We start from the raw sequence: 23592 nt of genomic DNA, 5'->3' as shown, positions 1-23592 counted from the left end.
TCGTGAGCTCGCTGTGAAGCTCCGGCAGGAAGGGTGCAGCCCGGCTGCAGGCGGGGGCCGGACGCCGGTGCAGGAACTTTCCATCCATGCGGTTCGGTGGTTGCTCAGGGGGAGGAGACCACTCGAGACCCAGGCGGCTAACGGCCTGAGAAAGGAGGCGCGTTAGTTCCTCCTCGATGCCGGCGCGGGTCCCCGCAGACTCTCTCGTCGATGAGCCGATCGACGACCAATCCTCGCTGTCCGAAGCGTGCAGCGAACAAGAGTCCTTCTCATCCGCGGTGTCCTCGGAGGCGACAGAGCGGCCACTCGGCGGCAACTGTAAGTCCGGCAGGGGCGGAGAGGGAGAGCGGTCGGTGGGCGGCGGCGGCGGCCCACATGGATCCGCAGAGGGCTCCGGCGGCCTCTGGGAGCGGCGTTTCTTCTTCCGCGGCGAAGTTAGAGGCGGCGCTGGAGCGGTTTTGACCGCCTGTAGTCGAGCCCGCAGGGTTGACAGCGGCAGGTCCTCGCAGTGGTCGCATCCTCCGTTGGCGAGGGCGAGTTCTGCGTGGTCCACTCCGAGGCAGAGAGCGCAGATGGGGTGGCGGTCTCCATCCTCGAGCGGAGAGCGGCAAGAGCCGCAGGAATTACGAGGCATCTTTAAAAAGACGCTCGTGCTCTTTTAGGAATAATCAAGAAAAAAGGATACGCGTCGGATGGCGCTAGCTTGCTGGGCGGCTGAAGGTGGCAGACGGCCGGCTTCCTCAGACTCCGGAGCTCGCTAGACGGTGCCTTCTCAACGACGGCGGCTTCTTCCCAGAACAGCGGATGCGTGTAGCTCGCTGAAATGAACAGAATCAACGAACGAGCTGGGAGAGCGACCTTTATACACTGTAGCCACGCCCCTTTTGGCGGGCTGTGACGCAGTAAGCGAGCGCCGTCCGCTCATTGGCCGCGGACTCAGCGCCGCTCTCCCATAGGTTCGTGCATTCTCTCTGAGCGAACCAATGAGCCGCTAGCTAGCCCGCTCATGGTCTGCCTCAGAAGAGACTGCGTTGACAATGATTACAAAATTATGGAATAATTTTTTGGCTTCAACTTCTCAGCAAAGATGAATCTTTCCCGTAGCGTAAGCTAGCTTACGCAATACGAGAGAACCTCTCGTAAGAGAACTAATGTTATTACATTGTAATAACAATGAACAATGTATAAATCACGTTTTTGTGCTGATGTTACAATATTATTAAAGACCAGACAACTTTGAACTAATGTTCTGTTAACATTACTGGAATAATGCTTTTGTTCATAATTTTGAGAGAAGTTCGACAGAAGTTCCGAGAATGTTCCCTGTTAGCTGGGTAGTCATGCCATGTTTGTTAATTGAGTAATGCCATTTCTTTTGCTTTGACATTTTCGGCTAACTTTTTCACTTCATTTTTTTCAATGCATTACAGAAATTTGAACAAAAGAAGGCACCTTAGGCTACATAATCTATCTTTTTTTTTTAAATCCTTTGAAACTATGACACCTTTAAATACTGTCTAGGTCAGCAACTTATCTGTTTTCATAAGAGATTTGTAGAAAAATATACAGAGGCAAATGTCCAAAGATTTACTATTAGTGAGACAGTTTGGTGTGTTTCATTTTAATTTAGTCAGTCAATATGATCAATTCTTAGTTTGAATCAACTTGTCTTCCAACCTGAAAGTCTTGGCTAGTTTTAATGGGTGCCCATGCCACTTTTATTCAGGTATTTCATTTTACTTTCATAATCGTATTGTTCTGGAGTGTGATGTAACCATCAATAGACACAATGACATAATCCACCACTGCTACTGCCACCTGTGGACTAAACTGCATACTACAGGTACTATTTCTACCTACAGTTTGTTTACACTAATGATTGATGTTAAGCCTAAGCTCAGATATTTGTAGTGAAAAGGTGTGGAGTGTGTAATTAAACAGATCAAAGATTTCTGATAGCTGTGATAGAAAAAGCCCTTATGTTCCCAGAGGACTGTAGGAGATAGTGAACTGCCAAAGACAGATAGTGGAAACATGTTTAGTCATGCAGATGAACTTGTATTTTTGCTTATCAGAAGCTTTTCTATCAAAGTATAAGGGTTTGTTGTCATGCTATTACTCTGTCAAAATAAATTACGCAATTAACGGCTTTGCTTGTCGCTTGATGAATCCATCCAAGACTTGTTGCCTATTGCTATGTTTTTTGATCTGAGCTCAAATCTACCCAAGTAAGACCCAAAAGCTTGACGTTCACCTCTGGATAATGCAGCATATTTTCCAGTTTGTGGCTGCTGTGTGACATTCCACATAGAAATATGTGGAATTTGTTTGACATGTGAGCAGTTTCCCAGTGCACCGCTTGTCTTAGAGACACTTATACCGAGTTCACACTGAACGATTTTCAAATGCCTGAAATCATTGACAAATCTGTGCCTTGAGCGAGTGACAATAACACTGTGTGAATTATCAAAGACATGATCTGAGTGAATCGCCAACGCTCATGAGATATCTGGCAATGCTGAAGCCAGTTGTCGCAGATTCTTTCTTTTGTCATGCAGTGTGAAGCCTCCTGTGGCCGATCCATCGTGGAGTGTGAATACGGAAGCAACAGTGACCTGACTACTTAGATGTTGGGTAAACCGCCATTAGATGTTGGGTAAACCGTTGAGCTCACAGCCTGCTCATAATGTTGCTCTAGTTCAAGGTTTTCACGGAACAAGGTTTTCATGTAAGTTAGTGTGAAAATTTGGCCGATACCGATAACCGATAATTCTTTATATTCGAAAGCCGATAACCGATATATCGGCCGATAAATTTAAATCCAAAGGTTTATCTAATTTTGAGAGCCTGATTACAAAAACAAAAGTCTAATCCATAGACATTAAATCCATGTCCCAAGTGCACTATTATAATGATGTTCTCATTATAGTGTTGATAGCCGATATGACAGATGTTGAACCGTATTTTTAATTTTTTGAAGAAATTTCAATCATATTTCAAGAAATTCAAAAACATAAACAGTGCTCAACAAGTGTCTCAGCTGAAGGGAATAATTCATTATTTATCGGCTTTAATATATCGGCCACATTTTCTTACCAGGCCGATAACGATAACATTAAAAATGAACATATATCGGCTGATACCGATATGATACCGATACCCTACTTGCATTGAATACCTTTAACTACTCCCCTCCAACCGTCAGTCTGCTATGAGCGAGGGATGGAGAGGAGGTGCCCTCCCTCTTAAGTAAAATCCGCCCTCTTTTCAATATTCCGTTTCACTTTGAAATACGTCACAACACTGAAATAAAGTCGGTTGCAAATTTCGGTTCACAGGGACATTAAAGGGTTAATCTGAGCGGTCCGATTTGGTTATTATTAGGCTACCAAACAAATTGTATCATTCTGTGTTATGACTGAAAAATCATACACAAAGTGCAGTGAGAGGCATTGTGGGAATGTTATACCACAAGCCTTATGAGTTCATCTAAGTCACCTCTCTTTTCTTTCCACACTACTTTAATATTTCTCTTGGCATCATGTTGACTTTTTACTGTGATAACAGATGTAAATAAATATACATTGCCAGACATTGACTACTGAACAAATAAATCAGATTTCATTGCTTTGAATAGTGAAGTGACAGTACTAAAGACTTAATACTTTCCTGTCAAAATTGTTTTGCTGTGTTTGTTTGCACGGTCAGTCAAGTACTTTCACACTGTACGCAGAAAATCTGTAATAATTGGAAAAATCAGTTGGACAAATCTTTTTGCAAAAGAGCTGCTTCATTAATTTTTTCGAGAGCTGATTTTTATTTTGCTAGTTTTAATAAACAGTGTCACTGATCTGGCAGGTTATTTCACAAGAGGATTGCATCAGGACAAAATAAAAATGCTGTTCATTAGAAGGCAGTTTGATATTATTTCAGTGCAACTAGGTTCAAAGAGATGTGAAATATAGCAACACAATTACAAACCACTACAACAAATGAAGTCCAAAACAGGTGAAATTACAGTTGAAGTAAGGTTTGTGCATGTTTGTCTTTCCCACAATAATGACATTTTGAATGCAAATATGACATTGTTTAAGATGTCTTTGCTATGACACCTTGGCATAAACCATAACATCATAACCTGTAAGTGTCATGATGACAACTTGACATAAAATAAAGTTAAACTGTCATGTGGGTGGCTTTGACATTGGTTGTCATGAGGCCATTATAACTGTGTCAAGAATATTTTTCGTGACCTCAACTACAGTGGTACATATTAAATATGTCATTAAAAAGTTATAATGGCTTCATGACAGCCAATGTCAAAACTAACCAGATGACAGTTTAATGTAATGTTAACCAATAAAGATAATCGGTTTCTTAAGTTTGATAGTTAATCTGCTATGTCATGTTTATGACAGGTTGTGTTGTCTTAGTAATGCCAAGTTATCATGACAAAGACACTGACAGGTTATGATGTATTGGTTTATGTCAAGGTTTCATAACAAAGGCATCTCAAAAAATGTCACATTTGCATTAACAATGTCATAACTGAGCGAATGACACCTAATGACAGTTGTCACAAAGATGCATGAAACTTCCTTCATATTCATAACATATGTCATGTCATGATTATGAAGGTGTCATGTTAGTCTTATGCACACCCCTTCAAGTAAAGTGTTACCAATATGGTTTAAAAAGTGGATTCTTGTAGTTTGGTTAACTTACTTGCAAAAGTTTCACATTCAAGTTCCCTGTATTTTGTTGATGCATTCCGTTGTGCTCTGTCTAGCTTGAAGAACACGTCATGTGTGAGTGACTTGGAATGTTCTGGATTCAAGCTCTGTGCACATCTTTGACATTCTGTTGATTACAGAACATTATTTTCATTTGTTTACACTAATGCATTTACATGTGAAGTCTATAGTGCAAGTGTTTCTGAGATTTTTAAGCAGAGTTTTCTACAATGCGATTAACAGTTTGGACAAAATTAGCTATTTGACCTCTTAAGTATAAATACAACTTTTATCTATGAGCATTCAGATTCATTTAAATGAAAAATGACATGTTTGAATAACCTTATCTAGTCAAATTATGTATTTTTAACAGAATGAAAGCAGTTTTAAGATTTGACCAGTTGAAACACTTTTTTTTTTTCGGTGACATAACAAAACATTTATACCATGTAGTCTCACTTATGGATATTGGGATACACTGATAATACAATTCTTTCTGGTACGATACTATTCTGTACTATCAATAATAACCGATAATGGCCCATATTAAAATTCTATGCTATTTTTGCAGAAATAAACTAAAATTAGCCTTTTTATGTGCAAGTGAATTTAGGCATCACAGCATTGTAATGTACAGTATAGCATGTGAGATTTTCTGTTACATTTAACAGTGTATTGAATTACTATTATTTTTTTCAAAATGAAATGAGTGTTATCCAAAGGTGATCGAAATGTAAAAATAAAAAAGACCATGCACAACTTAAAATCCAAAATACTGATCAATTAAAACATCTCTAATATTATGTAAAATTGCAATTATTGTTTGTGGTAATTGTTAGCATGTCAAATACTGCCAATAGTGTGTAACCTATATTAAACCATGAACATTCCTTTTAGCATATATAGATTATCTCTAATTACTTGTTTATTATGCTTGCAGCAATCATTTTATCATAATATGCACATAATGGAAACCCATGTCTTGTAGGAACAGTGAAAGAGGAGGTTTGGTTCAAGTGAGTCTCTGTTTTGTCACCTTTTGTTAAGTGTGAAGCTGTGCTTCGGTTGCCAGATTGAATTAAGGGTGAGAAACTGCACTAGTGTATTCGTTTCATTGGTTACTGAGACTTCTTAGGTTTGGTGGATGATTATTTGCCTTCTTTTCTGGTGTATAATTTATCGTTTAGGAAGTACATGCCCTCGTAATATATCAAAATAACTCCCCCTCTTGCAGCGACATCTCTTCTCCGTTGATGTGTTTACTGGCTCGAGGGTGGGACAACCTGTCACTCACATGAGATCCACCAATAGCAAACCACAACCATCCAATAATTCCCCATGAACAAAATAAAGTCCTGCCCAACTTTTGTTCTTGTTCAAGAAGCCGTTTCACTTATACAATAGGGAAGAAAAGACAACCGCATCTTCCGTTTTATGACAACTTTAAAGGGGCCCTTGATTATGATTTCACTTTTTTACTTTAGTTAGTGTGTAATGTTGCTGTTTGAGCATAAACAACATCTGCAAAGTTCAATGCAAAGGGATATTTTACAGAAATCACTTTTTACGGACTACAACAAACGACTGGTATAGGGACAACAAGCTTCTTCCCAAGTTTGTGAAATTGTGACATCACAAACCCTAAAATGTACATAAACCATTTTGGGCTGCTTTACTGTGCGTTCACACCAGGCGCGAATAACGCGTCAAATTTACGCCTACCACGTCTAGTTATACACTTGAACAATTTGAATCCATTCGAACTTGACGCGCGAATGAGGCGTATTCGCATCTACCGCGCCGCACTCTACGCCTCATTCTCGCCGCAGGAATTTTTTTATGCGCGTAACGCGTCTTTGCATTGACTTAACATTGAAATCACTCGCGCCTGACGCGCTATTCGCGCACCATTAGAGAAGAGGAAGAGTTGCTGTCACTGTTTTTTACAACCCAGAAAAAGTTTGTCCTAAAAATGCCGGACTTAGAGAGGTCAAAATTTATTTTTAACACCGTTCCTGAACATTATAACCTCAACGTTTGTCTGTGCGCTGCACATTTTACAGAGTACAGCTTCCAGAAGAGAGTACAATGCTGGCTATATTCGCAAAAGCTTCCCCTGTAAGACGTAGCCATTCCCATTTTGTCTGGACAATCTGTTGTTTATGGTTCACAACTTGTATGTATTATTATTGGTAGTTGTGTTTTCTATTAACAGTTATAAGCTTTAAGTAGTTGCTATAGATATAATGTAAACGAAAGGCCGAGCTTCGCCTCCGCTCATCTGACAACTAACATTACATTATTGATGTGTTTACTTTAGCTTTTGTAAGCTCTTGCATTTGTAAGACTGATCACCATTAGAAAAATTAATCCAATGCTGAATAACATTGTTTCGATAAGAAAATCACAAAAAAAAGCATACCACTCTGAAACGTCCTGTGAAATCTGTGCTTGCAAGGTCTTTGCTTGGAGTCCGTTCTGCATGACCGTTAGCATTGTCAGGGTCTGAATCGGGCTCGAAATGGTTTGAAATTTACGGCTTTGTTAAAATTTACTTCTGATGAGAGCTTGCGGTTATGAAGGGGCGCCACATTTCGCTAAGCGATGCCAACAGGGCCAGCTAACCAATCACAGCACATTTTGTATTTCGGAAGGAGGGGCTTCATCGAAAATGGCGCTGTCAACCAGGGGTGTGTTTCCCTAAAGCATCGTTAGCCAACTATGGTCGCAAGTTCTGTCGTTACCAATAGAGTTCAATGGAAATTGCGACCAACTTGCGACCATAGGGCTAACGATGCTTTCGGGAAACGCACCCCAGACTGGGAGAGAGGAGCTGTAATAATGTCAAATATGTGAAAAATAATGTTTTTTGAAACAATCAAGCATGAAAACATATTCTAGTAAACCCCAAAAACAAAATCAAGACTTCGTAAAAAGGCATAATAGGGCCCCTTTAAGGCCTGAAGTGTACAGCTTTCCTTTTCTTTATATGATAGAATATTGTACATACACAGCAAATTTCAGGAGTTGAAAAATCATGAGTTAGGCAAAAAAGTGTGAAAGAGTTAATTTTTTGGAGTTATTTTTTCAACTCTGACTACGGTTTGTGTTATTGGATACTACCCGGCTGTGTTGTATTTTGGAGTTCATTCATTGGTGTTCAGGAGCGTGTTTTAACACTACACCTGGAGTTATTTTTGAGAAGTGCGCCACGACACGACCCTGCCGCTGCACAAAGGAATAATGGACTTACACTTCGTCGTGAGGTAGGTAAAAGTGTAACTTATATAAAACTATTTAAAAATATATATTTTCTGACAAACACGTTTGGTCATCGCGTAGCTGTTACGTTACAGGCTAGTATGTTTACTAATTAACGTCAACGACCATGACAAACTTGCTGTTGAACGCATGTTTAAATCAATGCATTACAGGCAATTGAATTGTAACAGCTATGTAACGTTAGGCTATATTAGTGGTGACCCACGATGTGCGTGATTTTCAGCTTATATATTTTTGCATTCTCAATGAATGGTGCTAGATTGTATTATGCCTCATGCTGTTGTTTTTGTGATCTTCAGACGACTGTCCTGCAGCAAGCGGTTGAAGGTTACTCCTCCTCAAGTCTGAACCAAATGGATTTGCTCAAATAAAGGCAGTAAATCAAGAGTATGGTGTCCAGTGTAGTAATTTCCACACAAAACATTATATTGTGTTAAATAAATGTTAACTCTAAGAAGTGTTAAACTAAACTGGTAACACTGGTAATGAGTTCATATAATTGATTTTAGAGTTACATTTACTCTCTGTAGGATTAGTATTTTAACTCCATTTTAACTCTGAAAAAAGTGTTAAAAATTCAACTCCAAGAGCAGAGTTATTTTAACTCTGCGCTGGAGTCTAATTGATGGTCTCACATGTACACGCAGATTGAGTTGATATTAACTAACAGGGAGTTTATTCCAAAAACCAGAATTTGCTGTGTACATATCAAGCAATCAATGACAGAAATAGTTTTTTTTAATTCAATATCATAGTGCCAAATATAATGAAAACACATACAACAACAGAAGGATCTCTACATATTTGTGATCTCTTAAGGGTTGGATGATTTTGTTTATGTCATAACATTCAATTTCCAGCAGAGGACAGACTAGAGAGGCTTTTCTTATAAGTGTTTTCATTTCAAATCATAATGGACATACAGCTGTACATAAACACTCAGCACTCTGAAATGGTTAATATTCATGGAAATGGGTACCACAAACCAGAAAGAGAAGATGTTGCTGTAGCCATTACAAACTCATAGAGAATGAATCTATTGTTATAGGTTCAGATCACATTTGTGGTGTTTTTGAATAGTAAATGGTGCTGCACTCAGAGGAGAGACAGCGATGAGTAGGTAATTGTTCAGATTTGTTTTTTGTGATCACACCAGCAGCCTAAGTGATGACTTTTGACAGCCTAAGTGATGTCTAAGCAAAATGTTGTGCAATATAAACAGCCCACAGTATACTTTCTCTACATCTCCATCCTTTTAACTTTTTACCAAATGCTGTGCAACTGGAAAATTGGATCACATGATGCTTTGCAGCTTCCATGCTGGTTCCTCTCTAGAGGTTGAGTAAGCTTTGCAGTTTATTGTTCTCTGGCCAGAGGCGTTGCACAGACACTCCAGCTAAGCATTCCCTTCCTTCATTCACTGCTGGTGTAAAAGAGCACAACAGTATGGAGTCTGAAAGTAAAAATCACAATCATTGTTTCTTTTTTACCTTGAGCTCAGAGGTTGTTAACAAATAATAAATGATTTTAGAAGTCACAAGTCTATGTGATTTTCAACATCTTTTTAAAAATAATCTATAATTACTGAATTTCCTTTGATAAACTACACTACCCATTGTCCTGAAGAGAATCAGATAATTTGCTGGTAATTGTGGCAAAAACGTGTGTGTGTGTCCGTGTGTGTGTGTGTGTGTGTGTGTGTGTGTGTGTGTGTGTGTGTAATATACTTTGTTCTAAATTAAATGAACTCTTGATTGATCTTGATGACTTAATCAGTAATCAATGGCTGTCAGTCAATATCAGTTTTACATTACGTACAATATCAATAGTTTTACATTAGAGATGCACAATATATCGGTTATCGGCAGGGTTATTATAGTTAACTAAATCTCAAACAAACTTTTGTTACTCCAAATAAAATAAACTTAAAATAACCTAATATATATATATATATATATATATATAAAACTTCAGCTAGCAACATTTCTAGGTAAAACTGAAAGTAAGAACTATATAGTATAAACACAACAAAACTTTACCTTAACTAAATCTAAAAATAAAACTAATTGAAAATATATTAAAAAATTCTAATAGCATCTCAATTATGCTACTGATAACACTGCTTATCGGCCAATATTAGTTGTTTAGTTTGTTGTAATTGGTCTAATTGTTTACTTTTTTAAACCTGGTTAGTCTTTAATTATACTGATCATTTATTAACACTGCATCTGTAGAATATAATTTATACCTCAAATTCAATATGGATTTTTTCACATTTCAAATGAATGTGTTTTAAAGCATAGAATTGAAATCTGAGGATTTAATTTTATTACATTTATTAATATTTTTTATCAATATTTAATTGATATTTATTATTATCATTTAAAAAAAAAACTAAATGTGTAAATGTATTTTTAATGTACATTATAATGTGATGCCTAAATATACATATAGCTTTTACTTTACAATTAAATATGTCTATTTTTAGATTTTTATTTGTAATTTATTTTTTATTTGTAATTTATTCATAATTTTATTTCATGTTGGTTTATCAACCAGAACGTCAAAATAGTCATTGAAATTAAAATATTATTGCATAACTATCTTTTATAGTACTGTGAGTTTGGATTAAAGGTGCAGTGTGTAATTTTTAGCGACATCTAGGGGTTCGGTTGCGAGTTGCACTAAGGGCTCAGCCCACTGCTCACCCCTCCCTTTCGCAGAAGCTACGGTGACAAACATATCGAGAGCAGAGAATAGCCAGAGTAAGCCAAGTTTCAGTACCACAGTCCATTATAGACCACATCAAGAAAAAATGACGATTGTAACAGCATGCGCCTCCACATCCCCTGGACAGCATTTACTACACACAATAGGCTTTTATCTCGGATTTTGAAAACTCTTCGTGATCAACGAAAAACTTAAAAACTTCCAAAATCGTCTTGTCGACCATGATCGACGGGTTGCTGATTCCTGTAACATACTGTTTTACGTTCAATGACAAAAGTACTTATCAGCTTTCTCACGAACGTAACCAGCACATATATCCCCACATAGCAAAGCCATAACACAGCGAGGGAGAAGAACTAAGTTACATGAAACAATCCAACTACATATTTTACACCACTGAAAACGGAAAAGTTGCTCTCGGTGTTTATGGCTAGCTTCTAGCTTTCTGCGGCTTCTCTTTCAAGGCAGTGGCGAAACGCGCTGTGTATTCGCTGTCAGCTACAGTAGAAACATGACATCACAATATGTCGACTTTCATAGAAGAGGGTGTCCACGGTTATGTAGGTGTTACTTCTTTGCGAGAAGCATTACCACATAAAGGAGATCATCTACTACTGACCTAACCTGAACCTGATCCCGCTAGGTTTTGGCTGTCAACTTTTCTTATACTGGCATTTCACTAATGGCCAAGCTCAGAGACAGCGGGTGTGCAATTTCCATCAGCAGGCGTTAATCAACCATTAATTAACCATTTCTTCCAGCCTGTGTTCAGTTCACCCCTCTTATTTGTACTGGGGGTTTCTCCATGGCAATTGCTTCATCTTTGCGCTCCTTCTCCACCGCCCTCTTTCTCCACTCCCCTCTCTCTCGCTCTCTCTCTCCCTCCCTCTCGATGTTTGGCTGCTAGGGAAGAGCGAGAGTCTCCATCAGCACCATTCACTCTGTGAGGGGAGCACCAGTGAATCAGTATACCCAACTGTGTTGGCCAGGGAGAAGTGGGCAGCTGGGTCAGAAGAACCAGCCCACGGATCTCTCTACCCACTTCAATAAAAGCTCCAGTGGTTTGTCCCTTCTCCCTCACAGTGACCTGTGGCGCGTGTACTGGCACCAACCAAAACACCCAAGCCGCTCAAGTGCTGTTTGGACTGAGTTGTTTGAGTGCGTGTTGACTATCAAGAACAAGAGGGCACCAGGTATTAGAGCGGCTTGCTTCTCATGGACTCTTCTGTAGTTCTCTCAGTGCTCTCTCAATGTTGGATTAAATGAAAGGATCTTTTGTACAAGATGAGCGAAGACGCCAAGGAAAAAGGGACCGGCAAGCAAGCGCTACGCAAGAAGAAGAGCAAAAAGGTAACAAGAAGCAAGTTCTTTTTTTTTCAGGAAAATGCTCAAGGCTTGTTTAAATCCTGTTTTTATTGCATCTGGAAGTGTTAATGGTGGTTGTTGGTGTTTGAAAGCATTATGCTGAGGTCTGGAGGAAGCTTCTCTTTTGTTCTAGAGCGACCGAAGGGGTGTGTTCAGTGTGGCATGGTTTTGTTTTGAAGGTGTTTGACAGTGCACTTTTAGGGGAAAACCAACCTAGACGCTGACTCTGAAACAGGTTCTTCTCTTTGTTTGGAGTTTTCCACAGGTGTTAGTTTTGATTATTGGAAAAATATGAATAAAATGTCTTGCATAAAGATCAGATTATGAATGTGACTCTTAATATTTTTCTCACACTGTAAAAAAGTGAAACCTTTGTAATCGTTGATCGGACCTTTTAAAATGTTTTTTATGTTATATTAAAATAATTCTTGGTTTTATTATTTTAAAAATCTATTTGCATCTATACATTTTTAAATCACTTTACTTTAATAACCACTAAGATATAAAGACTGTATATTTGCTACACATTTCAATTCAATCCTGTTTCTTTGTATATATACTCTGGACAGATGTTTTCTATGTCTGTCTCTCTCTCTCTCTCTTGTTCTCTGTCTTTCCCTCCACCCACTCCGTCTATTCTCTGCACGAGCAGTATAATCTACTTAATTGCAGCCATTCAGATGCATTGGCAGAAGCTGTATATCTGAGTCAGCGCTGGGTGGTACTAGCTACGGGTCAGCTGTTTTGGCTTTTCTAATGTTTGCTTCAAATGATTCTGAGAATTTGAGGAATTTCCTCTCATTCTGTGTAACAGGTGCAATTGTTTTATGTTGTGAAAGGTAGCGTTTAATAAATTCAAAGATAGTCACCGTTCTAATCAGAAATGAAATATGTGCGAGTGCGTTTGCCAAACGCTCTGACAGCTCCGTCTCTCTCTGTCCCAACCTGTTGCTATGCACACTGTGAATGGAAAAATGAGTGAAATTATGAAACCTATTGTCTATTTTTTATCTGAACATGTTTATTAGAGTTTTATATCATAATGCCTGTTGGTAGTGGGCAATATGAGTAAAAACGTGTCGAAATTTTGGTAACGCTATTCTAACATGACGTATTATATAGTAAATCATGCATAAGTAGCAACTAAGCCTAAACCAAACCCTTTAGTAAGTACACAGTTAATTAATATTACAAAATAATTATTAGTGTAATTACACTGTAACAATACTAATCTCTTTCTCAGTTTGACTGGGACCCTTCCTGCTGTGTATTTTCATATCACTCCATGTTTTCTTAAACCTTATGCAAGTTAACTTCTATAATGCAACCAAACTGGCCATTGAAAGCTGCATGATATACAGTATACATGCCATGCAGTATATATATACAGTACACTATAAACTACATTATAAACAATATAGCAAAAGTCTTAATGTCATTTCAAACCTGTATGGCTTTTCAATATCAACAGAGTCTATTTTTTTTTAAAAACTCCTTTGACTTTCATTGTGTGAGACAGAGAGTGACATTAAATATTCCATTTTAATGTTCCCTGAAACTTGAGACTTCACCGAAATTATAACATAATATTAATAGCCTACTTCATTTTTAATCAGCCTAGTCTATGTGGTTATCTAGAACCCTCAGCAAGAGCATATGGGGTTTAATGGGCCCTTTTAAGGATTAATTGGTGTTCATGGCGACACAGAGGACATGAACCTTTGCAGGGGTTTGTCTTTGTGCGCTGGTTTGTATTGTTAGAGCTCAATAGAGCAGGAAATCAGACTGCGTGCAGGTTTGCCATAGCTCATTTTCTGGTTAGACTCGTCCCTGTCGATGACTATTATCCTTTACCACTGATTTGGAGAAACAAAAGATGGAAAAACAGTTTGAGACATTTTGTCACGACAAATACCTAGATAGAAAACAAATAAAGCAGCATTGGATGGATGTTTTTCCGGGTAATGAGTTGAACCTAATCAGGAGAAAATAAAGACATCTGATATTGTTGGCAACTTTAATTCATCGATGGCTGTTTGACAATGTAAATGTATTGGATATAGACTGATCAAAGCATGATTGTGTGGACAAACTGTCCTAAAGATCAATTGCAATGTGAACAAAGCCTCTTTCACTATCTTTCTCTGGCTATCAGTAACTGTAATTCAAATGTAGCAATATAATTTTAATTTCAGACAGTCAACATGGCTGGTCGCCCCTCCCCTCATGTTAGTGGAGAGAAAATGGCCGTGCGGTACTGGTCCAGATCATGATCAGAGGAACAGAGAAAGCCGTAGACAGGCTAAAAGAGTACTAGATGAGTTGCTAGCGCAGGCTTATTCACAAGAGATGCTTTCTTTGGTGGCTGTCGGATTGAGACTTTCAGCACAAAGCTATTAACACATGTCATTTCCCTTTCACTGCTCCCAAGTCAAGGAGACCCCGACAGTAAACCATGGGGGGAGTTTTTGGGTCAGTGCCTGTGAATAACATGCGTCTTAGAGAGAGAGAGAGAGAGAGAGAGAGAGAGAGAGAGAGAGAGAGAGAGAGAGAGAGAGAGAGAGAGCTGTCTGGGCACTAGGGAACCTGAAACATTGGCAGGTGTGTGTAATGTGTGTCGCCATGGCAACCAAAGGCCTACTGAGGAACGGAGGAAGCTGCCGTTTAGATGACTGAGCCGGGAATTCCTGCTGATAGCACAAGGAACGTCTGTTTTTTAGGCTATATTTAGCATTTCCAAGGCAAATGTTTGTAGCGTCACTGCTGTTGTTTGTTGTATTTATTGTCTAAACCACTCCTTTCAATCAAATATTTATTTCGGAACAAGCTCAATTGGACTGACTGAGGGGTTAATAAATGGATTATCTGGGTGCATGTAAACAGCTGGGTGGCACAGTGGCTCAGAAGGTCCCTGGTTTGAGTCCTGGCTGGAGTCCTTTCTGGGTGCTCCGGTTTCCCCCACAATAAAAAAAAAACCACATGCAGTGAGTATAGGTAAATTGGAGACTATAGCTTTAGCTATATTGCAGTATAGCTAAATTGTCCATAGATGTGAATGCCTGTTGGGTGTTTGTGAGTCAACGGCCATGTAGTGGGGAGGGTTGGGGAAAGACCTGGCAAACTAGCCCGTAAAAAAAAAACATTGCCAAGAAAATTCATGGTCAGTTTCTCGCGTATGGCAAGAGATGTTATAGAATTACCAAGAGCCGGATATGACTGAAATGGTTAAGAGAGAAAGAGAGAGAGAGACAAAAATAGCTAGTGTAGCCTATCATACAAACAGTGTCTCAAATGAAGTTTACAAGTGACTCGACTCGCAATTGTTTTCAGAGATTAGCATTAGCATGTTGCAATACTCTAATACTCTAATAAGCTGAAATACAAATGAGATAAATGTGTGACTGTGAGGTAATTTATTTATTTTTTTGCTTTATTCATCATCTTGGATTTGTTTTATTGAGTTTATTGCAATGTATTAGGGGATTGCCTTTTCTGCGAAGGATATATGCTATATTACCTTAGAATTAGGCCAAAAGAAGGAGTCGTAGAAGGTACCCTATTAGCCTCTGCATTAGAAGTGTGCTTTTAGTGCATAAATATCCAACCCTCTTAGGGAGCTCACTAGGTCTTGGAACAGGGTCAATGTTTTCTTTTGGTACTTGCATTGGTGGAACATGCTTAATTTGCTGAGATCATCACAACTTTAAAAATATGGCTGAAGGCACCTCTTCCTCGAGCACTTAACCAATGCATAACCATAAATCTAGTTATCTTTCTTTCCTCTTATATTCTGCAGTTTGATTTCTGCTCTGGCTGTGTACTATTCGTATCGATATATAAAGGCATATAAGCCAACATTCAAACTGTTTTCTTCAAATTACAATTCTGTTTGCAACTCCAATTCAAATTCTGAATGAGGCACAACCCATCAATGGTGCATGCAACATTCTGTGAAATGCCACTGGAATATGATAAGTCCTTGACCTCAACTCATGTTATGCGTTCACAGTTATGGCAGCATAGTGCAAATCAACACTCTCATCCAGAACAGCAGAAAAAGCTGACAGAGGGCTCATTCAGGATTTGAACCCAGGACCTCTCACACTCAGTCAACCAGAATCATACCTTTACCCAGACCAATGAGCCAACAAATTGTTCCTGTGACGGCAAATCTGATTTTTTTGCTGATCTATTACTCCAGTCTTCTGTGTCACATGACCCTTCAGAAATCATTCTAATATGCTGATTTGATTCCATAGAGGAATCAAACAGAAGAGGTTCTTCAATGTCAGTGTCACATTGATTTGATACACTGTTTACAACATGCTATTTGTAACTAAACCCTGGGTCGCTATTTTGAAATAAGATTGTCATTACTGTGAAATGATCTTAATGCCAAGAATGTGCTGTAAGGCTACTGTAAACAAGACTGAGGAGAAACCCTTGCTGATAGAAGATGGGGTTAAATTACTCATACTTCCTGTGAACCTCAGCATGACCCCATGCAAGGTTGACATTTACAGTGTAGTTGAAAGCTAATCTGGATGTGCCACTCTAATTGGGGAATCATTCAGGAAGTGAGCCTTGGCCGACAATGTGGAAAGTACAGGAAGTGCTGGGCTTCCACAGATGCCACACATACAGTACCGTACAGTCAAAGAGTCTCACAACCCAAATTTGGTTTGAACAACAGGATGCCTATTTTCTTATTGAGCAATCTCAAAGAATTGATGACGGGAAAAAAATATGACGGCAAATGCAGCGTTATTATCCTAGCAGTCGAAGGAAAATTTGACTCTTTATCTTTATGTTGTATACTCTGGAGCATCTATTGCTTTTTTTACAGAGGATGAATCATATTTCAACACCTTGGAAATTGGTTTCTATTCTGTAATGCCAGATTCTCTAGCAACTGTTTTCTAATATCACCATTGCCTGTGGAGCTTCACTTTTGAACACATTTAAAGGAGTAGTTTACTTTAAAAAAAAAAATTTAGCTGATAATTTACTCACCCCCATGTCATCCAATGTGTCCATGACTTTCTTTCTTCAGTCGAAATTAAATAATTAAAATAATCTTTGCATTTCTTCTAAATGAAACTTCTTAGATGACTTGAGAAACATGAGGAGTGATTTTGGAGTTCATGCAAAGCCTGAGCTAAGTTCCTCAGACAGGATATTGCACTGGAAATTGAACAAACAGCCATTTGTATGTCATTCCACCTGATATAGACAAAATAATTCTTGATATATGACATTAATATATCAGAAGTGAATCATCTAATGCATTCTCAGACATCACTCCAGAGCTGATCAATACCTGTCATTCAGGCTCTGTGACAATGGAGGGTTCAGCTACAAAGCATAATATAGGCTACAGTGTGCCTTGCTGGGCGAAGTACAACCAGCCTCCCACTGTGGAGTAGATCATAGGCGTCTTTGTCTAGAGTCATGGCTTTCTTAGGAATTATGTTACAAGCAGAATGGGGGAAAAAGACAATGGCAAAAAAATGTTGTGCCTTGAAAACCTGGTGTTTGATGGCCCTTATTTCCAGCATTTCTCCACCTTTCAGCCAATATTTTGCACTCTTTTGTTGGGGTAACTGTAAAACAACCCCCAGCAAACTGTGGATTTCCAGATTTTGATCCTGTAATCCTTGTTGGAATGTCCAGCGGAAGGCACGACAGAACTTGGCCTCAAGCGTTCTGTTTCCCAGGCTCTCTGATATCTGTGGAACCTGATACTTTCATCACAGTTGAGAGACCAGCGAGAGTCTGGAGGAATACTCGATAGTTTTAATGCACTCTGGGTTTCCCAGGATTCAGGAAATGCAGTTTTAATTGCAAAGGTAACAGAAGACCTGTGGAAAACCACCTGAGACCTTAAATAGTGTTAATCCAGCCAACCCAAACCATTTGCTTGATTTATCATATTGTAGTATAGCAAATTGTTTTACATATGCTCTCCTTCATTCCACCCCCCCACCCCCCCACCCCCCCACCCCCCGAAATTCCCTATATTCAAAATAATGCTTTGACCTAAATGGGAACTGATTACTTTGAAATATTTTGTACATATTATTACATTTTTTTTTGCTAATTGAGGGAATGGGTTATTATCTCTTTATGCCATAACTTGAAGTTGGAGAGTAGCAACATCTTTAAATACCTGGTGCAATAAAATTATTGCATGAGTTATAGTCAGGGATTGCTCATTTTTGTTAAACCATATTGAGTTCTGCTGAGGCCAACAGTGTTCCTAATGCAGAATTTGGCTAAGGATCATGAGAACAGAATGAAGCTGCAGTGCTTCTCTGGCCTGATCACTGAGTTAAATCAGCAGGTCCAAATTTCATAACAAATTTCTGCTATAACAGCAGACTTCACTGCCAAAAGATGTTCCATGGATGTTACTCAACTATTTAGAAAGTGCTGTTCTTATTTACAGTGTTAGCACTTTTTTTAACCAACTAGATTGAAAAAAAAAAAAAAAGCTTTTAATATTACTTCAATGGTCTGGGATCTTTGGATGGTTGATAGGGTGTTCTTGGTGGTTGTCAGACCTTTAGATGATTGCTCACTGTTCCTAAAATACCCTTTTCCGGTAATTTGGGGATGTTACAGTCATTTGTAGAAGTGTTATTGACATTATGCTAGAGCTGCATCAGTCACTGTCTGCCATTGTCTGTGATGCTTGAATATTAATAAAAAATATCCATTTTAGTAATAAAAAAAATCATTTCTATGATCTTTGCAAATCGCTTGCACGCTTCACAATTTAAGGTTTACACACAGGATACATTACGGCATGTTTTCTGTATAATTTTCTCAATATAATTCAAAATCCCACGTTTATAATGAACAACACGTTATGGTTATTATGTTATTACAAACTGAGTACGTATACATCAGTAAACACATAGCGTTCGTACATCTAATGCCGAGTTCAGACTGCATGATTTTCAAAGTAGTCGGGTCGCTGTTCTTTTCACACTGCATGACTATCTTGGCCAGCATTCAGTCACTGCTGTGTTCACACTGGACGATTGATCGGTGACAGAAGGTTTCACACTGCATGACTTTACAATAGGAAAAATCGCCGACAGACTCTGTCAAGCACGCTGCGCGCAAACTACGTTTCACAACAAACACACGTGAGATGTGAAAAGGAAACAACGCGACACCACACGTGCAAGACCGGAGTTCTTCTTCTCTTTTTTTTTTTTCGACCCGGTTGTGGTACAGCTGGTGAAACGTCAAACAGACACGAGTGCTCCTGGCAAATTTCTACTAATTTTTCTAATCCATTTATTGTGTCCAAATAGACCAAGAAGAAGCTTTTTTTCTGAAACAATGCCATATCATGTTGATATGTGATCTGTAACTCCTCCCCGAACTCCCTGCTGCTCTGTATCTTGCTCTCTAATGCCGAGTTCAGACTGCATGATTTTAGCCACGATTTTGGCTCGCCGACAGGTTTTGAGAAATCGCCGACAAATGCCCGAAATCACAGGCAAATCGGCGCTCGTTCACGCGAGTGACAATCACGCAGTGTGAATGAACAAAGAAGCGAACTGAGAGAATCACCGACGAGTCGCCGACGCCCGTGAGATATTTGGCATGCTAAATATCTGGACCTGTCGGCGATTCAAAATCCTGCTGTGTGAAAAGTGTTTTGACTGAAAACTACATCGGCGATCACCGGCAGCCAGTGAGAGAGCAAGATACAGAGCAGCAGGGAGTTCGGGGAGGAGTTATAGATCACATATCAACATGATATGGCATTGTTTCAACAAAAAAAGCTTCTTCTCTGTCTATTTGGACACAATAAATGGAAGAAAAATTAGTAGAAATTTGGCAGGAGCACTCGTGTCTGTTTCACCAGCTGTACCACAACCGGGTCGAAAAAAAAAGTCTCACGTGAGAACTCCGGTCTTGCACGTGTGGTGTCGCGCGTTGTTTCCTTTTCATATCTCACGCGTGTTTGTTGTGAAATGTAGTTTGCGTGCAGCGTGCTAGACAGAGTCTGTCGGCGGTTTTTTAAAAGTCATGCAGTGTGAAACCTTCTGTCGCCGATCCATCGTCCAGTGTGAACACAGCAGCGACTGAATGCTGGCCAAGACAGTCATGCAGTGTGAAAAGAGCAGCGACCTGACTACTTTGAAAATCGTGCAGTCTGAAAGAGCCATAACTGGCTGCCGGTGATCCCCGATGTAGTTTTCAGTCAAAATACTTTTCACACAGCAGGATTTTGAATCCGACTCGTCGGTGATTTTCTCTGTTCGCGTCTTTGCTCATTCACACTGCGCGATTGTCACTCGCGTGAACGAGCGCCGATTTGCCTGTGATTTCGGGCATTTGTCTGCGATTTCTCAAAACCTGTCGGCGAGCCAAAATCGTGGCTTAAATCATGCAGTCTGAACTCGGCATAAGTTACTGATTCAGAAACGTCCTGTTTCAAGCCCAAATTGTCCAACTTCTTTTTCTTTTCTCTCTCCAAAATTTACCCTCAACTGTTGTCAAGGCTACACTCCATGTGCGTTGTATCATTTTTTAAAATTAAAGTATATAACAAACTTTTCATGTAGACCCTAAAGAATCAAATTAACTTGTATGAAAATATGGCCCCTTTTAAAAATATAGAGTTTGGTACCCAACCCTACTAGGTAGTTGCTCGAGTGTTCTGGATGGTTGCTAGGGCTTTGCTAGATGGCTGTTCAGTGGTTGCCAGGGCAGTTCTTGGTAGTTCCTTAAGTGTTCTGGCTTGCTGGTTGGTGTTTGTAAGTGTTCTGGGTGGTTGCTCACTGGTTGATAGGGTTGCTAAGCAGTTGCTAGGTGGTTGCTAGAGTTTTCTGGGTGGATGTTAAAGCTTTTTTACTTCAGTATTTTGATTTTCGTTGATAAGAGTTTGGTATGGTGTTCTAGATTTCCCCGTTTTTTATTTTTTATTTTTGAGGATTGCTTGCTGGTTGCAAAGGTGTTGTTAGGCAGTTGCTGGGGGTGTTCTGGGGAACTGCTTGGGAATGTCTAATTTGCTACTGTGTTCTGACTTTATAGGTTTGTAGGATGTTCTGGGTGGTGGTTGCTATGCAGTTGCTCAGTTTTCCTGGGTGGTTAAGGCATTACTAAGTAGTTACTGGCCCAAGTCAGTTCCCGCCCAACTCAACTCACATTCTGCTCTATTTATGACTTGGGTTCCTCTTTCAATGGAAGTATGTGAGAGGCCAGAATTTCTCAGACCATAAACATGACGATATAAAAATCATAGATTTAACAGTTTTGTTCCTATAGTTTGTGGAGTGTTGTGATGTGACTGCAAGACAACACACTAACAGATTCCATTCACAAACAACCAGACATCTTGAAAAATCTCTTACGGTCAAATCAAATGTAACTCAACAAAGATGACAGACGAAGAAATGGCGAAAATAGTGTTTGAGCTGCTTCCATCTACCCTTAGCTCGCTTGCTCGCTGATTTGGTATAGTTTTGTTCCACGTGGAAAGCCCCTACATTCTTCAGAGCAGATTCATACACTCTTAACAAATTTAACACCACTGGGAAATCTGATAAGTGAATCAGTAGAACCATCAAGTCAAGATAATCAGGACTTTACCTAGGATTGTCAGAAGGGGAGAATTGGGCCCAAAATCTCCCTGATTATCGAATTGGGCCCAACATCTCCCTGATTATCTTCTAGTAGTGTATCGGGTCCCTTTAGCCTTAACATGACTCAACATGAGGTATCGTTCATGTCTGTAGCACAAACAAGACAAGTGTCACAGGTTAATACTTAGCATTAGGCGTTTGTTTGAATGGATAACCCTAAATATGAACAATAATGATGATGGCGCAGCTTGGCTTAACAAACACCACTAACTATGGAGGACAGCTTGAGTTTTACCCTGCTCTTTCCTGCTTGGTCTAGCATTTGGGTTTGTGCTGCTGTAAATGTCAGGGGCTGCATGGCTGGCCTTCTCTTCTCCTCTCTTCTGGAAAGATAAGACCATACAACCAAGTGCCATTTTCAAGAAACTCTCTTGAGAACGCTAACAGAGACTGGCACGGCTCTCTTTATCTGCACATATGTGTGAGTGTGTGTCTGAATGTGAGAACCAGACATGTCTGTCAGACTGCACTGCTTTCACCACAGGTCTCACTGAGATGCTGCTATGTCTGCTCTCCCTGGCAGAAAATGAGAGGTTTTATTTAGCACAAAAATAAAGGCAGTTTACTGTATAGCAGTTAATGCCAATAGACCATTTTTTGCAAGTAGGCTCAAGAGCATTGTTAGGGTGCTGACTAGCAGAACATTATTGCAACTGTAAATCTGATTGTCGGCACTTCCTTCTGCCTTGATGTTTTACAATGTATTTAATTGGAACTATTAGTATCACCAACATGTAACCTCAATTAACTGTCAGTGTGAAGCATGTTTATTTATCTTAGCATTAGCGTAGCTTGAAGTAGCCTATCTATTACAGAAAGAAGCACACACACATACTGTACACACCCTCATATTACATTCAGTCTTAATAGACAACATCCTTCAAGACAGTGCACCTAACAAAATTAGAAGCCTCTCCATGCTAGTTAAGTGCTGTGTCTGTATCTTTGTGTAGCCTTTCAAATCAAGGTAATGCTAACTGACTAAGCATTAGTTCAGTGTGCTTGATGTGCAGAATGAGCGCTACACTGTGTCCACACTGTAAGCGAACAACAAAACTAGAATTCTTCCAATATAGTTGACACAATAATACAAATATTTCAGTCAATACTAATGCCAGTGAAATTTAGAAATTCTCACTACTGCAGCAGTAACTATAAGTACAACAATAATGTCTTGTAAAATAAAAAAAAACTATTTTAATTTCTGTTAAAAATGATATAAAACTGTTCTTTTTGAAATTGTAATTATTGGCCTTGTCTTCAATTCATGAAAAAAAATTATGTGCAGGATTGATAGTCAAGAACTTTTTAAAACTAACTTAAAACTAGCCAGTAAACTATCAATTCACGTGAGTAGTTGATTAATATTAATGACATAGACAACAACAGGTCTGCTGAGCTGCATTTATACTAAAGGGCCGAATGCACGCATTTGACCAACTTGTTTACATTCACTTAAAGGAGAACTCCGGCGCAAAATGAACCTTCGGTCTAATAAAACATTGGTACCTAGTCGACCGTTCTCTGAGATTTGTTTTCATGATAATCGAATGTAAAGAGTTTTATCTCTAAAAACTTTTTAGCGTATAACGCTAGTATATGGCGGCATATCATAAGTTAAAAGAAATCGCCACTTAAAGGGTTAGTTCACCCAAAAATGAAAATTAAGTCATTAATTACTCACCCCCATGCTGTACCAACCCCGTAAGACCTTTGTTCATCTTCGGAACACAAATGAAGATATTTTTTATTAAATTTGAGAGCTGGGTCACTACCACATAGGCTGCCTAAGGGATTGAAACTTGATGGCCCAG

The 23592-nt window shown here is 39.2% G+C and overlaps 1 protein-coding gene across 3 annotated transcripts in view; it reads left to right on the top strand.

The window, feature by feature from the left end:
* Window positions 1-23592, top strand: part of ank3b (ankyrin 3b) — a 205528-nt gene that overhangs the window by 24271 nt on the left and 157665 nt on the right. Inside the window, exon 1 of one of the 3 annotated variants that reach the window (XM_089121993.1) lies at window positions 11668-12095. The exons of the other annotated variants lie outside the window; for them this stretch is intronic. Coding sequence (XP_088978119.1) covers window positions 12030-12095 — 66 coding nt within the window. The 5' untranslated portion in view covers window positions 11668-12029. Of the gene's footprint in view, window positions 1-11667; window positions 12096-23592 lie in introns of those variants that run through there. 3 annotated transcript variants of the gene reach the window in all.

This window comes from Pimephales promelas, chromosome 17 (genome assembly GCF_988280905.1).
Source record: "Pimephales promelas chromosome 17, fPimPro1.hap1.1, whole genome shotgun sequence".
In the NCBI taxonomy this organism is placed as follows: Eukaryota; Metazoa; Chordata; class Actinopteri; order Cypriniformes; family Leuciscidae; genus Pimephales; species Pimephales promelas.
Note: the sequence above shows the minus strand (reverse complement) of the source record. Positions and strands in the feature narration are given on the sequence as shown.